General features: G+C 45.8%; 1 protein-coding gene across 1 annotated transcript in view; it reads left to right on the top strand.

Moving 5' to 3' along the window:
* The window catches only part of MGAT5 (alpha-1,6-mannosylglycoprotein 6-beta-N-acetylglucosaminyltransferase), a 325022-nt gene that overhangs the window by 99730 nt on the left and 207987 nt on the right, over positions 1-17305 (top strand). The window contains exon 4 of the mRNA XM_040645552.1: positions 15632-16014. Coding sequence (XP_040501486.1) covers positions 15774-16014 — 241 coding nt within the window. The 5' untranslated portion in view covers positions 15632-15773. The remainder of the gene's footprint in view (positions 1-15631; positions 16015-17305) is intronic.

The following is a 17305-nucleotide window of genomic DNA, read 5'->3' as shown; positions in this document are numbered from 1 at the left end:
CACTTGCAGCCAGGGGATTTATCCTATTCACCTTCTGTCCACCGATGTCTACCCTGGGGCCTGGCATTAGTCGGAGTTCTAGAAATCAGGGATAATGAAGAAAGAAACCCAATGCAGGTCCCAGGAAACCTCCTGGGGCTTCTCTCTAGGCCCTGAGTCTTTGGGCCCCACCGGTGGTGAGCCCTGGTGGCATCCCCATCAGCAGCATTCTGTGCTGCCCTGGGTGAGTGTTGGGGCAGCTGGGGGTTGTCTCCAAGAGCAAGACCTCCTCTTGAACCTTCAGTGTTTTCTCCGCAATATGCAGGGCCCAGGAGAGCACACATCGAGCCCTTCCGTGAACGTTTGGCTGATGGGGTCTCTCTTCTCTAGTTGACCTCTCTTGCCCTTTCGTCCAGTTTTCGTGCTATGGAAAATACTCTAAAATGCCACTTGAATGTCACATTGATGGAATCGCTAGAGAAAAATACTAAGATGGATATGTCTTTCTAAACTTGTGACATGTGTTAATAATCTCTCCTTTTACCCAGGCTAGCCTCTGCAGTTTAAGGAGTGCGCGTGTGCGCACGCGTGCGTGCGTGTGTTTGCCCTCTTGCTCCGTACCTGTCTGGCTGGCTCTAGTAGCACAATTGTTTTGCTCACTGCTCTGCTTTTATTTGTTGTTCCTCGTACCTTTAAGTCCCCACCATGAGGTTCTAGTACTCCGTCCATTCTGGGTTCTTCTCTGTCATGAGAGCCAAGACACCTGTGGGAGGGATGCTTCACTGGTTGGGCTGGGGGCAGGACACGAGGAGGTGTTTGCAGGATCACCTGGGAAGTTGTTTTCTTTTAAAATTGCCCCATAGAAGCCTACCTAACCCACAATGATAAAAACAGAATTTGGAGAGGAGGATAAGGGAGGCCTCTGTGCAGGGCTGTGTTTTGGTTTTTTTGTTTGTTTTTGATTTTTTGTGGGGTTTTTTTTTGTGGGTTTTTTTTTTTTTTTTTAAATGTCCAGGTGATTGTTCTATACCTTCCCAGCCTCTCAATTGAAAGTGGCTGGCATACAGGGTTTCCTTGAAGAAGTGCGGGCAAAAGCCCAACCCACAATGGAAAGCCACTCATGTTCATTAAGTGCTTATTGTTAGGTGCCCGCTCAAGTAATTTAATCCCTTCCGTTTTCAGGGTTGCTCCGTTCATTTATTTCTTAAGTTTGGGTACCTTCTAGATGTCAGGCTCTCTGAGAGGTACTAAGGCATCCTAGAGTGCTGGTTAAGAGGCTGGACAACTCGCATAACAGCTCTACCACTTGGTAGCTGGGTGACCCTGAACAGACCGAGGAGTTCATGCCTCAGTTCCCCCACTGTGAATGGGGCAGTTGTAGCACCTACCTCATCGGTTGAGAGTTTGTATTAAGGCGGTAACTCCAGCTCTTCCTGCTGTGACGGCTACAGCAGTCCCACCTTCATGGAGCAGATAGTTTGGTGACAGCCAGGGTCTCGAGGGAAAGCCCTGTGGTCAGCATATGTGACACATGGGGGGCATCTGACCCCCTCTTTGCATCCAGTCTTCCCTCCCTTTTCACCCTGTCCCCCATCCGTGCCTCACATATCTGTAGATGAGGAGCTCAGCTATAGGAGTTTTCCTAGAAGCCTTCCAAACTCTGTATTACGTCCTGTTCATGAGGGATGCTATGTCGTTATTACAGAAATCAGCTTTGGTGGGAACCGTAAGCATGGCAGGGCCCCCAGGCCCTCCTGACACACCCCCTTCCTCTCTGCTCACTGGCCCTCAACCACTGTCCTTTCCTGCGGCTACCTTTTGTGCTCTTGTCTTCCTTAGAGAGTCCTCCCTCCTTCTAAGATTTCTAATCACTTACTACTGGAATAGAACCAGAGGTTAGCAGGAGAAACCAAATGACCTAGAAAAGGACTGGGTCAATCAGGATCCTTGGTTTTATACAAGTGACTTATTAATAGTCTAAGGCTTTCTGAGGAGAGACCTACCCTCTGCTAGTCTTGTCTACTTCCAAGGGCCCCGTGATTACATGGAGCCCGCCAGGATAGCCCAGGATCATCTCCCTGTGTTAAGGTCAGCTGGTTAGCAACCTCCCTTCCATCTGCACCCTTGATGCCCCTCGGCCATGTAGGGTAACAAGTTCTTTTGGATGAGGGCGTGGGCAGTGTTCTACCTCCTACCGCTGTCTTGTTCTTTTTTGTTTAATTACTTATTACCATGATATGTTCCAAAAAGGATTAACAAATAATACAGAAAGATAAAAATACATGTAAAATTAAGTCAGGAAAATAAATGAGGCCAGGAGAAAAGCACAGTAAGAAAGTAAGAGTCAGGAATGAGGTTTACACACCAAACAGATACCAGGTTTCCTCCTGGAAGGGACTGTGATTTTGGCTCTGAGCTTTTCCCAGCAGCTCTTATGAAGTGGGAAGCAACGCCAGTTACGTTTCACTGTGTCCTCGAGTAAAATCTGACTAGTTGTTTGGATGCCTGGATGAGGATTCTTTCTGTTCAGATGAGAACTTTCTTCTCTATGTCCTCTTGAATGCATTAAGTATAATCAACAAAGCCTTTGCTAGGGTTATAGTAAACCCAGCTATAGGTTTTTACCTGCCCCACCTTTTTTTTTTTTTTTTTTTTTAAACGGCTTTCTATTTTAGGGCAAATATGCATTGCTTTGAAGACTTCTTCCAAGATGTGGTCAGAGCCAGGCCAAATCCAGGGGTTAGAAATCTTCGAAGCCAGCAGTTCACATCCGGTAGCTCTCATGCCCTGGGGATTCTTGCAGATATCCTGCCTGAGCTTTCATTTCCAAACAGCAGTGATACCTGTTTTACCTTTTTTTTTTTTTTTGAAGGCCATTAAATGAAACATTGAAACATGTATTTACATATACAATCTCTGATCCCTTTTTAAGTGGATGAGTTTGAAACCCTACCAGCATTTATCAAGAGCTAAGATCGTGGTTAGTGGCATTCACAAGAGTGTTCTGCAGTGGTAGGCCGTGAGGTTTTTCAGATGATATGTTACAATAAAAAAAAAAATGTTTGTTTATATCCCTAATGGACTGTTGGTTAAAGGCAGGATGCATTAGGAACATTCAGGTCAAGGTATACATGATTGAGCACCAAGCTGATAATTCTGCCGATTCTCCTCCAGATTATCTTCCCTCTTGCCAAAAGTTGCATTCATCTGATCGAAATTCTTTTGGCATATCTTACAGTATTTCTTAAAAATCAATATTTAGAAAGAAAAAATATTATGACTGTTATAGTCATTTCATCTTTTAATTTATTAGGATTAGAGAGTCATACACCTGCAATGTGTTGTTTTGGAGAAATGCTTTCAAATAGCTGCCGGAAACCACCTGTCTTACCCTGATATTTAGAAACAAAACAGGAAAAAATATAAAAATAAACTTAAGGGGTTTGGAGATGCCAGTTAGTCGCACCCTTCCTCCCTTCTGGGTTCTGAACTAGAGGAAATAGAAGAAGCCAGATGAAGATTAAAGTGCAGTGCCAGCTCCGTTAGAGTAAACCAGGGTTGGAAGATATGTCTTGGGTGCAAAACTTTCCCATCTGCCCGAGATGGAATCCATGCGTCTGCGCAGGTGGGGATCTGGCCGCCGGGGGGTGGGCTCTGCTGGGTGGGGAAGCCCTGTCCTTATAACTCAGGGGGGGCAGGAAGAGAGTGACAGTGCCCCTCCCTAAGCCCTGGGGCAAGAAAGCCAGCAGCTCCCCCACCACACAAGCTTAGATGCTATCCTTCCTCCCCCAGAAGGCCCGTGAGTGCTGTGATGCAGGGGGCAGGAATAGTTCCCTTTGTGGTTTCTTCTGCAAAATGGAACACACATTCTGTAGGCAAATATGTCCAGAGGAAGTAAAGAGTCCTCCCTTTATAAACCACTGGATTTATTTTTAAATTCAGCTGTAAGAAATCCAAACATGGGGTCGTACTTGTCTCATTTTGATGCCAGGGCTGTTAACTAGATTGTTATCTGGTCTTAAATCTACATTGGTTCTCACACCACATGTATATTAATAAGGATGAACTTCTGGAATTATTTGTATAGACAAACCATACTTTTTTCTTACAGATTTAAATTAAATGCTATGTTACAGGCTAAATGGGTGAAAGGTCATTTGTCAGTCATTTTAAACATTAGCAAAGATCTCAAAATGAGTGAACTTCAGACACTTCACAAAAATGACATTCAATTTTATTTTAATGTTTTATATTTAATGTTTCATCTTGGTCACCTATATATATATACACACACACATACATATATATACACATACATATATATACACATACATATATATACACATACATATATATTCACATACATACATATACATGTACATATATATACACACATAAATATATATATATACATATATATTTGTAAGAATTAAGAGATGACTAAAAAATTCTAAGGCGCACGCATGTGTGAGAGCGAGAGGGGGAGAGAGAGAGAGAGAGAGGGAGACAGGGAGGGAGTATGAGGGAGAAAGAATGTTATAGGAGATCATTTGTCACAAAAGGTTGAGCAAAGTCAATTTAGAACAGTGGATGGATTGTGTATCCGTTAAGTCATCCTTCAAATATAGTTTCTTTCAGCAAAGCTTTGCAAGGCTTTCAGTGGCTAGAAAGTCAGAATGTGCCCCAGAAAATACCGATCTAGAGGCATTTCCAGAAACTCAGTATTGGTCAAGATCATCTTAGGCCAAATTAAGGCACCTTGGGAGTATGGTTACCTCATTTGGAGGCCATTCACTTAGAGGTCAGCTGGGAAAGTAGTAGTGACTGGTCAGTGGGTATTCTAAAATGAGCACCTCAGCAATTCTAACACAAGACCTCAGCCCCAGCAATGTCCAACTTTGAGCAGTGCAGACTCTATGTGGAGAAGCTGCCTGGGGTGACTTGCTATATGGTTATTTGCTGTATCAGAGTTAAAAGCTGAAAGACATGCATTCAAACTGTGTCTCTGACTTTAGCATAATGGATCGACACCCCACCATTAGAAAGCATGGCCGGTTATCTTCTATGTACTCGTAGTTCACAATGAGGAAACTCTGCCATCTGCGTATATAGGTGTCACCCCAGCTAGACGTATCTTACGGTAACAGGAGTGTCTGTAAGACAGCTGGTCTTAGTGACCTGCATCTAGTTTATTCACAAGTCCTATCAAATCTCATCAAGTTCTGTGTACATTATAAGAAAGGGAAATTGTGCTGTATTCTCCGTCATCTCCCACTGAAAATTAGTGTCTGATTGGCCCCCGTTCTTACTACCCCAGATGAGATAAAGAGCAGTGCATGCGAGGCTTTAATATGCAAACAAATACCTGGAAATCTTGTTATAAACACCAGCTCTGATTCATTCAGTCTGGAGTTGGGCCTCAGATTTTGCATTTCTGACTACAGTCATCTCAGTGCTACCAGTCCACAGACCAGATTTTGAGTAGCAAGCTTAATCAAGGTGCTGATTACTAGAAGCATTGATAGACAGCCTCAAAAAATTTCTCCTCTTTGGAGCCAAAGGTCAAGGAGAGGTTTATAAAAGCCCTAACAGTCCAGTATTATTCTCAATAAGTCCTTCCATGGTCTGGTGGTGATCTAACAGGGCTCTGTAGTGAGCTAGCTCTTCCTGAAAGGCTGCCTTCTTGGGCAGGGTTCCTTGGTCGTTGGCCTGGGAAGACGAACTTGCAATTCTTTAAGGAGAAAATGAGTGTGCCTTGCAGAGGATTATGTAGTAAGCCAGTGGATCTGCATTTGTAGAGAGCAGAGAGTTTATCTTTTGAAATACTGGGATAGATCACATTTTGGGTTCCACTGGATAGGAACCATAGAGTTGATAAAAGGAGCATCTTTCCAAGGATACAATAGTGCTCATGTCTGGCTGGGTATTAAAATCACCGAGCAGCTTAAAAATAATACTCCTGCTTAAGCCACACCTCAGACAGAGGTGAGACCTGGGCATCTGTATTTTAAAAAAAAGAGCCCAAGTGATGACAAAGTCAATCAGGATTGAGAGTCCCTGGTTTAGGCAGTCTTTAACTTGGAGGGCAGGAAACTCTCCTGAGAGGCTGCTTTTTAGCTTGAGTTAATTCAACATTTGTATAATCTGAGGGCTTGTGATCAGGTTGCAGTTGGATTGACCGAAGATACTTGATGTATTTAGGAGAGTTGACCTTAGTTTGATAATTAGGGGATAAGTCAGCTTATCAACCAGCATCTGATGGTTGAGTTTTTTCATAAGAAAATCCAGTCCTGGAGCATTTGTGACCTGGATCTGCCAGAGCTTGGGGCTCTGTGCTCCATGTGAATTTACTGTAGCCCCATTTTAGAAGTGATGGGAAATTCATTGTAAGGTTTAAATTGGATAAGACTGGCCACTCGAGATTGTGTGTGTTTGCCCAAGTGCACGTGTTGGCACCTTCTCACTCATCAGCTAGGTTTTTGAAAAAACAAAAAATTTAACCTGGTGGTGTTCATCAAGTCAGGTGCTTGGGGAGCTGTCCCATTTCTGCAGACAGTGCAGCTGGAACACTCATGGGCAGGCCAGCTCCCAGCCTGTGTCCCTCCCGCTGGAGAACAAGGGGTCCTGGGGTAGGGGTGATTGGTTTCTAGGGTTCAGGGAGCACTTACTGAATAAGCTTTTTTCTTGAGGGCATTGCCCCACTTATTGAAAAGGATTTTGATGGTATTTTTGACTTTTTTTTTTTTTAATTACTGGTGCCATTTGGGGCCTGTTGGCATTCATGGGTGTTTTCTAGATACAGGAAGTTGCCAGAAGTCTGATGTGCAGAGAAAAAAGTTTATTGTGTACTTACCATAAAATTCTTTTGTAGCTTTACGGTCTCTTGGCTTTGAGTGAAAGTGAATCTTTTGAGTATTTTCTTTTAACATTGAGGAGACCTACCTAACAAATTTATACACTGCGATCTTTCCACAGGCTGTTCCTTTTTTCTTCTTAGTCATTACTGACCCGTCATAATGTGTGTTCCTGGTTTCTTGGACTAGAAGCCAGATGACAATCCTGCTGTTTTTAAAGACTGCTGTAGCATCGTCCAGTGTTTGTCTTCTCAAAGACTTCTTCCCTGTGCCTGTGGATTTATGGACTAGATTTGTGGAGCAGAGCCCCACTGCCATATACTAATTAGTAAATGGGGGGCACAGCCAGCCGAGGAATGAGCTTCGCAGCTGGTGCCAAGATAGTGTTGGCACTAAAGGATGTGAAAGAAAATGAGACTCATCTGTCAGTCAGCTTGGGACAGCATCAGGATCAGTCGCCCTCTCTTCTCCCTGTAATCTTCAGCCTTAGCACGGGGTCTCTGCCTGCTCATCCTGAGGGCTGGTGATTAATTCCCGAATTTACTTTGGTTTGCTTCTCCTTGCTGTGCATCCTCGTCCTCTTGGTTGACCTTCTCTGAGTCTCTTCCTACCGAGTGGGTAAGGTCCTGCTAATTGGTTAAGGTAGTGGTTCTTAACCAGGGTGCTTTGTACTGCTAGGGAACATTTGGCAATGTCAGGAGACATTTTTGATTGTCACAGCTGGGAGTGGAAGGTTCTAATGGCATCTAGTGGTGGAACTTCAGAGAACATCCTACAATGTGCAGGACAGTGGCCCATAACAAAAAGAATTATCTGGCCCCAAATGTCAGTTACACCAGGGATTGAGAAATCCTTGGATTAAAGGGACTTATTTCATTTTCCAGGGAGTTAGGCTTTTTGCTTTGGTTTAATAGATGTTTTCAGAATTATTGGACTTGCTGTGGGTTCATTTCTTGTGGATGGGAAATTCTGTCAACTGTGAATAACCTATGGGCTTGGTGAATGAAACTCACAGAACATGTGAAGATCTTATCTGGCCTGGCAGCAATAGTTTTCCTTCTTACTCCTTTGTCCCCCTTCCACTTGGCCTGCCTGCCAGTATTGCGCACACCCTAGAGGCTCAGTGAGGGTAAGAGTGTTTTTTTCCCAGCTGTTTCCCTTCCCCATGGTGCCCCCTGGTGGAGATGGCTATATGTGAAGTGGCGAGAGGTACAGCTTGGAGTGGCTTTTGGGGCCAGCTAAAATAGGGCTGATAGCAGGGAGGGCCTGGCCTGTTCTGGACACAAAGCCATTAGCTTTATTACCATATTTGAAGATTTATTTTGCTCTTGATTCAGGAGATGGAGCCCTGAACTACACTCCGCGGGCGGTGTAACTGCCAGGCAAATTGCATTTCCGATGGGTGGGGTTGGATGTTTTCATTTCCCTGCCCACACTAAGAATGCAGGTGGAGCATAATAAATGAAAATTCTGGGCACAGGACTATCTTGGTTTGATCGCTTCAAATGTAAAGGGGACTGGCCATTTAAAACCCAGACTTTAAAAAAAACAAAAAACAAAAAGCTTCTCCAAGTATCCTAAAGGCATGTTGTTTCAGTGGGTATTTTTCAGTTAGTGACTCAAAATGGGACTTGTTTAGCCAGGTCTAAAGGAAGCAGGCTGTTTTCACCGAGAATGTGTTTTTCCTGTTTATAAAGAAAAGTACTAGAATTTGTCAGAGGACCAAATCACGAAAGTGGGGAAGAAGGACTCCTGTTTGGACCTGTTCGAACCAGCACGTAGGTTGGTTCCTGAGCTCCTTTGCTCCCTAGGATGGGAGGCGAGCTCAGTGGTTATCACAACCGTCAGGGATTCCCACTTCACATGGGGGGCTGCTGCTGAGTGCATGGCAGCGGGTTTCAAGATGGTGGTACTGGGGACATGAACAACCCCAGAGCGAGTGCCCAGGACTATGGACTGACTTTGGAGGAAAACTCTGCTTTGCTTTTCCTTCTGTCCTCCTCCGCTTCTCCTTTTAACAACATGAGACCTCCCTACATAGAGCAAGAGCAAGAATGTCCCCCCAGACCATCTCTCTTCCTTACCACCAGTAATGCCATCAATGTATATTTTTCTTCCTATCTTTGATTCTGCCGACCCCTGGATGTTGGTCGGACATGGCATTAGACTTACAGTCTAAACTTAAAAACAGTTTACCAAACACTCCATGTTGGTCTTTTTTTCATATATATAATATTTTTTTATTATATTATGTTAGTCACCATACAGTATCCACGTTGGTCTTAATGCAAATTAAGAAGTAGTAGGAAATTGTTTCAGAGTTAAATCATTAACATTATCTAAAGACTCTTGTTACTGCTTATCATAAGTCAGATAAAAAGCCTCTGTAACTTACAATTTACGACTGACCCTCATCGACCATTTAATTAGGCTATCAGTTCTCTGTCATATAATTTTATATGAGTGGATATGTGGCCCTGAATTTTATAGAATACGCAAATGAGACCACTGCCAAGCATTAACTTCCTGACCAAATAACACAGAAATTCAAAGTTCAAACTCCACGCATACAGAAGTAGCTACGGAAGTTTTGTTCTGAATCTCTACAGTGTAAAAATTTTTCTAACAGGTTTTTTTTAAAGAACCTATTTTAAATGAAGAAAAACAAAATTCAAGTGAAAGCATCTGGGGAACCTCAGAGCTAGAAACCTCTCTGGGAACCCTGAAGTCCTTTGAGACATGGTTTGAAACACCAGGAACTCGGATCCTTCAGCTCCTACCCATCCAGCGCTCACAGTGTTCTGTGCTGCTCCAACTTTCCCCGTGTCAGATGTGCGGACACCGGGACGGACGCACTTGTCTAGGGTCACACAGTGCCAGTGGGTAGAGCAAGCTGGAGATTCAAGATTTCCAGTCCTGGGAGCAAGTGTTCATTCAGTTCTTCCTCACCACCCGAGGGTCCCGCCCCCACCGCTGGTTCGCCTTCCCATCTCTTGTCTTAGACACCTGTTCGTTCCCACAGTCACTGCCCCTTCTGGGATTTTGGTCAGAAGTTTTTTTGTTTTGTTTTTTCTTCTCACACCTAACTGCCACCGTATCCTCTGTAGTTGAACCCCATCTCCTCAAGGGCACAGTGATTTTCCACTGCTGTGTGACAAGATCTTAGGGCAAAAACTTGCGGCAGGTAAAGGACAAATACAAACTCAGAGTGCCAGGGTTCTCTGTGGTTCACACCAGAAGGAGGTCTTGGGGGGTCATTGATCACGTGTGTTTCTTCATCTCATTTCCGCCATCCTGCACTTCCGCTGCATGCAAGGCGTGGCCATTCCTGGCATTTCCGGTCTTTGGGGCGCTTAGGCGCTCTCGAGGAGAGATGAAGGATTATCCTGCCGAGCAGTAGGTAAGAAGCCCTTCAGAAGCACAGACTGCTGTGAGTGTTCCAGGGAGGATGTGCTGTCTTTAGTTTAGGCAGCCATGCAGAAGGTGGGGTCTAGTTGTGAGATATGGTTGGGATTTCCCAAGGCAACATGGAGGAGCACAGCTGACAGGATGTCTTGAATGTTACAGCACAAGATGAGGCAAAAGTTAGGCCCATAGCCGCGCGTTATAGATAGGACGCCCTGCAAGTGGTGTTGGTTAGGACGGAAAGGGTGTGTGAATGATTGTTGGAGTGCTGCTGTCCCATGTGAATGTTGGACCAGCATGCTGTGAGGGGATTGGCCTGTGGGGCTGTAGGAAAAGATCACATCTCTGTGGTTGGGGCTGGCCTTGCTCCTGAAGGGACAGGCATTTCCAGCTTCCCTCATGGTCTGGAGAGAATGCTCCTGATGTAAGAAATGGGCCCTCCAAGGATGTTGGATGGGCAGCTGCAGGAACTACTTGCTTCCTCTCTCTCTCCTGGAGCTGGGCTATTGTTCTGTATGTTCGCAGATGGTTTGAGAAGTTGGCATCTGGCAGCAAAGCAGGCCTTGAAGGGCGGCCTGTGAGGTTGATGGGGAGCTCGTAAGAGCAGCCATGTCTGGTGGCTGGTGGCAGATTTCTCCTTGTAGTTTCCTTTGGTTAGTAGGCCTGTGGTCAGCTCTGGCTGTGGCTGGGGTGTGGGGAGGGGGGGTAGGGGTGGGTCCTTGCTGGGGCTGCAGGGTCCCATGAGGCTCATCTGCCTGTCTCCAGGTATATCTCCTCTTCATACCCCCCAACTTTGGAGGTGGGCTTGCTCTCTCTTTTCTTTTTTCAGTAACAGCTTTATTGAGATACGATTCACATATCCTATAATTCTCTTATATAAAGTGGATAATTCAGTATTTTTAATATATCCACAGAACTGTGCATCCATCACAATTGATTTTGGAATGTTTTCGTTTCCCCCCAAATGAAATCTTGCGTGCTGGGTTGTCACCTCCCAATCCCGTTTTTGCAAGCCCAGAACAACGACTGTTGTATTTCCTGCGCCTGTAGATTTGTCTCCTCTAGACATTGCATAAAAATAGAATGATACAATATGTAGTTTTCTGTGACTGCCTTTTTTCACTTCACATAACGTTTTCAGGGAGCGGCTGTGCTGGAGCACGTACCAGGACCTAACTTATTCCCGTTGATTTAGTACTATGCCATTGCATGTGTTTTTCTCATCCATCCATCCGTTGATGGACATTTGAGTTGTTCGGGGGTTTTTGTCTATTACGAGCAAGGTTGCTATGAACATTTGTGTACAAGTTTTTGTGTGGGCATAGGCTTTCATTTCTCTGGGGAGAATTTCAGAGTGGAGTTGCCTGGGTCACATGGTAACTCTGTGGTTAACCATTTGAGGCACCGCCAGACTACTTTCCACACCAGCTACCTCATTGTACATTCCCACCCGCAGTATATAAAGGTTCCAATTTCTATACAGCTCACCAACACTGGTTCTGAGCTCTCGTCGTTGAGTATAGCCATCGGAGTGGGTATGAACTGGTATCTCACTGTGGTTTTAATTTGCATTTCCCTAATGGCTAATGATGTTGCGCATCTTTTCATATGCTTTTACTTTTTAAATTAAGAGAACTGACACGTTTCCATGCCAAAGATCTTCGATTAGTTTTGGAAAGGGGGATGCTTTCCAAACCAAAAAGGTTTTACTGTGTTGAGGAGTGAATGGGGAGGAAGTGAGTGAATGCTGCTCTTTTAGGAAGTACAGGAATACAGGAGATGCGGATGAGGGTGGTTAGTGGCAGTGGTGGGCCTAGAAGCTTCTCTCATCACCAGCGGACTTGGTGCAGACTTCTTTCTGGAGGCTGTGGCCCTGGGCGAGCATTGCTCTGCTTGGCCACAAGGTCTTCTGAGATAGAGTGTGTTTTTGTGCCTGTTGGCTCTATTTTGCAGGAGGATCCAGCTAAGTCTGGAGGCAGGGAGGTTCTTCGGCAGATCCACTGCTTCTTGATCGCTATTGTTCTGTAGCCTCTAATGAATTTTGTGGCCATCACTGATGATTATCCTTAAGTCCTTTCTGATCATTAAGCACCTTCTGGTGAGGATTGCTGTCCTGTTGCCCCCGCCCAACCTCTCCTATTTCTGTGGGAATTAGGGGTGTGTCCCAGGTAATGGTTTTGAAAAGTCTTTTAAAATTCTGTTACTAGGAATTGTAGAGATGAGTTCTAATTCAGTTCTCCGTGTGTGCTGCGGGTATACTGCGATAGCTGCTGCGGTTTTACACCGTAGATTCCATGGGAGAAAAGAATATTCCTGGCAGTTCTATGGTTACTTAAAATCTGGGCCCTCAGCAATCAGAACTGTTCTCTGAACTTGCAATGAGGGCTTTTCACTCCAAATTTGTAAGTCTCTGAGCTGGTAGAATTTAAGCTTGGCTGGGTTTCTCGACCATCTTTTTGCCGCTCAGAAATGCCATCTGTGGGTGGTTCTGACTGTCCCCAAGGCCAAGGCAGAGAAACACGCCACCTTCTGTTGTGGCCCTTGTCCCATTTTGGGACCTGGCCCTGCCCTTGCTTTAACTTTGCAGCCTTGAGCTGCCGCTTCAGAGGGTTAATTGACGAAGTGGAATGGAGTTTCCTGTCTGAAAGTTAACAGGTAGTTCCTGTATGCATTTGGTGTTCTCCCCTAAAGTAGTAAAAATTGCCCGCTGTCATTTTTAGTATAGCGTCTAGTTTACTTGCCCTGGGAAAATCCCTTTGGCCCTGGGGTACAGTTGACTCACTGTTGTGGGTTATCGAACAGGAAGCACAGCCACTTCCTAAGGACCCAGGGGCAGCCCCCAGTTAGAGAGGTGGCTTTAAAGCATCAGCCCCATGAGGCTGGGATCTCTGTCTTGTTTGGTGAGTCTCCAGGGCCTGATGGCTGCAAGGGCTCAGTATATGCTATAGAATGAGTGCCGGAAAGAAAGAAGGCTGGGTGCTGCTCACGTAGCCCTCGTTTGGAAGGGCCGAATAAAGTGCCCTAGTGCCTGGAGGACAAGCTTGCTTGGTCAACAGGTGGTTTATTGTGTCCCTGGGGCCAGTGTCTTTCTCTGAGAATGTACGTGGTGGTGGTGGGCCAGGGGCTGGGGGTGGGGGGTTCCCTTATAGGATGTCATGGAATCCCACACAGAAACTGGCAGATGATTTATATAGACAGACAAGTGTTTTAAACTGCAGACTAGTAAGGGACATCATAGGCTGGAGCAGTAGGGAAAGCTGTCTGGAGCCGGTGTGAGTGGAGCTGGGGCTTGGGGAACGGGCTGGGTTTGGATGATGGGTTTGATATCTGCAGAGGGCCAGCCAGGTAGGGAAAGCAGCGTGAGTGAATACGGGGAGACCGTGGAGAAGGATGTGCAGGGTTATGGTGATGGCTGATCAGGTGCAGAAGGTGTGGCCAGGCCCGAGGAATTTAAGTGACATGGTATTGCAAGAGGGAGTTTGAGCCACACTGTAGAGACGGTGCAGTGGTACACCATGGCGATGATATCCGTCTGCCTGGATCAGTGGCTCTCAGACTGGAGTAGGCATCAGATTCGCCGGGAAGGCTTGTTGGAGCACAGGTGTCTGCCTGCCCCCTCCTCCCCCGCCCCCAGCCAGAGCTGCTGATTTAAGTTGGTCTGGGTTGGGGCCTGAGAATTGGCATTTCTCACTGGTGCTTCTGCTGCTGGGGAGTTAGGCACCATGCTTTGAAGAGCCCCTGGCCTAGAATTCAAGGGTCAGTAATCTTTTTCTGTTAAAGGCCAGTAGTAAATGTTTTAGGCTTTTGACCTACATAAGATTTGTCACATTTTCTTCTTTGTTGCCTTTTACAACCCTTAAAGCATGTACACACAGATATTGGTCATCGATAAACAGGCTGGTGGGGAAAGACAGGTGGTGTAGGAAGGCAGGGTATGGTGTACAGAGTCCTAGGCTGTTCTGAGATCACCCCTCTGCCCCATAGCTGGCTGACCTTAGGCAAGTTAATCTCTCTGCACCTTTGTTTCCCATCTATATAACGGAATGATAGTACTAGTTCTTACCATTGAGGACTCTCCTAAGAATTCAGTGAGCTAAGGCACAGAAAGCATTCAGCACAATGCCTGGGACAGACCCAGAATTTATTTATCATTTACTATTAGTAGCAGTACTACCAATGACTGATGGCTGTTCATAGTTGAGGAAAACAGCGAGAGAGGACGACCAGTGCAGATCCACCGCATTATAAATTCTGAAAGCTAAGCACTCCAAGATCTCACCTTCATTCCTTCTTAGGCTTCTTACAAAGAAAGATACTTAAAACTAAAACATATGCACCCTTCGACTACATCCTGGGTTAATCCCGCATGGAGACCATTCCTCAGCTTTTCCCTTGGCACACTTAGAAAATGGTGCCATTTGTGAGCTGGCTGGTTGTTGGACCCAGGACTCTGGTTCATTGGGTGGAGAGTTTGGCCTACTTGTAACCCATTTGCAACCTCCACCTCGGTCTCATGTTTTGGGAAGACTTGCTTTAAGACCTTGGCCCAAATAGAGCACCAAATAGGAGCTGCTGGCTGATGAGTATTGAACCTGTGCCTTTGTGCCTTCTAACCTCATATTTGGCCCCAGGGTGTAAGTGAAAGTGAGAACTATAGGAAAGAAGGCTATCATGTGCTCCACGTTTCCTGTGCTAAAGTGTGCAAATGAGTGGTGAGGTGCCTCTTTCACTCGTGGTAGCTAGAACAGGAAGACTGCTGGGTACTGCTGGCATAGCCTCTCTGTACTGGTGCCTGGGGAGAGGCCGCTTGGTGGCCCCGAGAGCTTCGGCTCATCTCTCTCCAGACACTGCTAATGCAAGCTGGCCATGCTTACATAATATGGGGGCTTGTTCCCCTTTCCTGGTCTAATGACTCCTGAGGAGGCGCCCCCTTTCTTCCTCACCTCCCCAGCTGCATGCTCTCATCCTTGCCAGAGCACATACTAATGACTGTAAGCTCAAGTTACAGATGCACAGAAGTACTCGGGGGTGCTAGGACTCCACCCTCCACTTGGGTTTTTGCTGACATTCAGTGAAATATCCTTCCATCTCCTCCCCACCTTGCAAAACAAGCTTCCTGTTTTGAACTTGGTCCAGACTGGAACAGCCCTGCTACACCTGTTAACATAGTCAGACACACATTTCCTCCTCTGTATTTGTGCAGCTTTTTGTCGCCTAGCCAGATTTCCCCTCTCAGCTTACAGATCTGGAATCATAACATAAGATATTGAACCAGCAAATTAAGAAAAAAGGAAGTTCGCGTTTTAGAGCCATTTGAGTGAAAACGTGGCTCCTGGTTGGTTTCCCTGTGTTTTGCCACGACCACTCTGCTAACTTTCCCCCCTTCTTCACAGCAGAATGGAAACCAGGAAAGGAAATCGACTGACGCAGGAGCCAGAGTGAGACCGACTAGCCTGCAAACCCAGCCCGCACCATGAACTTGTGTCTTCCTTCTCCGTTTTAAGAGCCAAGGGCAGGTGAAGTTGCTGGAGAGCAATGGCTCTCTTTACTCCGTGGAAGCTATCCTCTCAGAAGCTGGGCTTTTTCCTTGTGACTTTTGGCTTTATCTGGGGTATGATGCTCCTGCATTTTACCATCCAGCAGCGAACTCAGCCCGAGAGCAGCTCCGTGCTGCGTGAGCAGATCCTGGACCTCAGCAAGAGGTACATCAAGGCGCTGGCAGAGGAAAACCGGAATGTGGTGGATGGGCCATACGCCGGCGTTATGACAGCTTACGGTGAGCACCGGGCTCCTGGGGCTACTGCGGCTACTGGGGCTTCTTGGTGGAGCATGGCTTTGCCTCGAGAAGACCCCAGAGGCTCGCGGCCTTGGTTTTGTCATGGATTGAGCGTATCTCTTGCCACTGCCTTTGCGGCAGTGAGTTGCGCACAGAGGGACAGTTTTAGAAAGTTAAAGCCATGCCCTTGGGGAGCCTCTGAGCTCTTGTGCACACGGACTAACACCCAATCCCAGGGGCAGGGGAGCAGAACAGTTAGCACTCTTGGTTGTATTTGCAGCGAGCTTTTCTTCCCTCAACACATTTCTGGATTGCATGATCTCATCTGGGAGTATGATCAGGGAACACAGAAAAATATCCTCATTATCTTTGCCTAAACAAAACTTAATTAAGATGGGGTGGGGGTGAGGTAAGAAGGGGGGGAGGAATGTGGGGAGGAATGAGAACTGGGGAGGGGGTGGGCAGGGTGAGGTAAGGAGGGTGGGGGAGAAACTCAAAGCCAAGTGTGTGCCTCCCTCCGGCCAGGACGTAGGACACTAGCGATTATGTGCTGACTAATAGCTTTCATCTTTGCCTTCTTGAGAGTCGACTGCTCTTGTTTCTTGCCCTTGTCTCTAATTGCCCTGACTTTGAAAGAAGTCTTCTTGTACATGTTGCTTTTTTGTTTTTTGTCGGGTACCTAAAACTCTTTTAGAAATGAGGTTGAGTGTGGGGGGGGGGAGAATACATACAGAATATTACTTATTTTTCTTTTGGCAAAAGTTATCCTTAATATAGAATAAGTTGGAAGCTGTAGACGTGCAAAAAAAAAACCCCAAGAATAAAGAAAATCACATATAAATCTACTCTGGGAAATAACCATAATTAACATCTCAGTGTATACTTTCTGATATTTTATATATACACACAAAAACAAACATATATGCAAAATACTTTAAAAAACATAGACGCACAAATGCAAAACAGAAATTGCAAATGAAATTTGGATCATACTGTGTTGTGGGGAACCCACCTCCCAGCTCTCCTTTGATGACCGAGTATGGAAGTAGACTTACTCCGTAGAAGATGGCCTGTCCTGTTGCTCATTGACAAGTCCAGTCCGTGAACAGGGACCTTAGTGGCCTCAGGGTTTGGGACTCTGAGATGTAATATAAATGAGATGCAAGAATGGCGAGGGCTGAGGTGGAAAATTGTGGTGGTCTACTTTGTGACCCATCAGTCATGGGGCTCTGAAGTATATGGAGTTCACGTGGTGTTTTCCTGAAAATGCACAGCAACAGTTGGAAGCTTG

This window comes from Ursus maritimus, unplaced genomic scaffold, assembly GCF_017311325.1.
Source record: "Ursus maritimus isolate PB19 unplaced genomic scaffold, ASM1731132v1 scaffold_1, whole genome shotgun sequence".
Lineage (NCBI taxonomy): Eukaryota > Metazoa > Chordata > Mammalia > Carnivora > Ursidae > Ursus > Ursus maritimus.
This window is presented reverse-complemented; position numbering and strand designations above follow the sequence as displayed.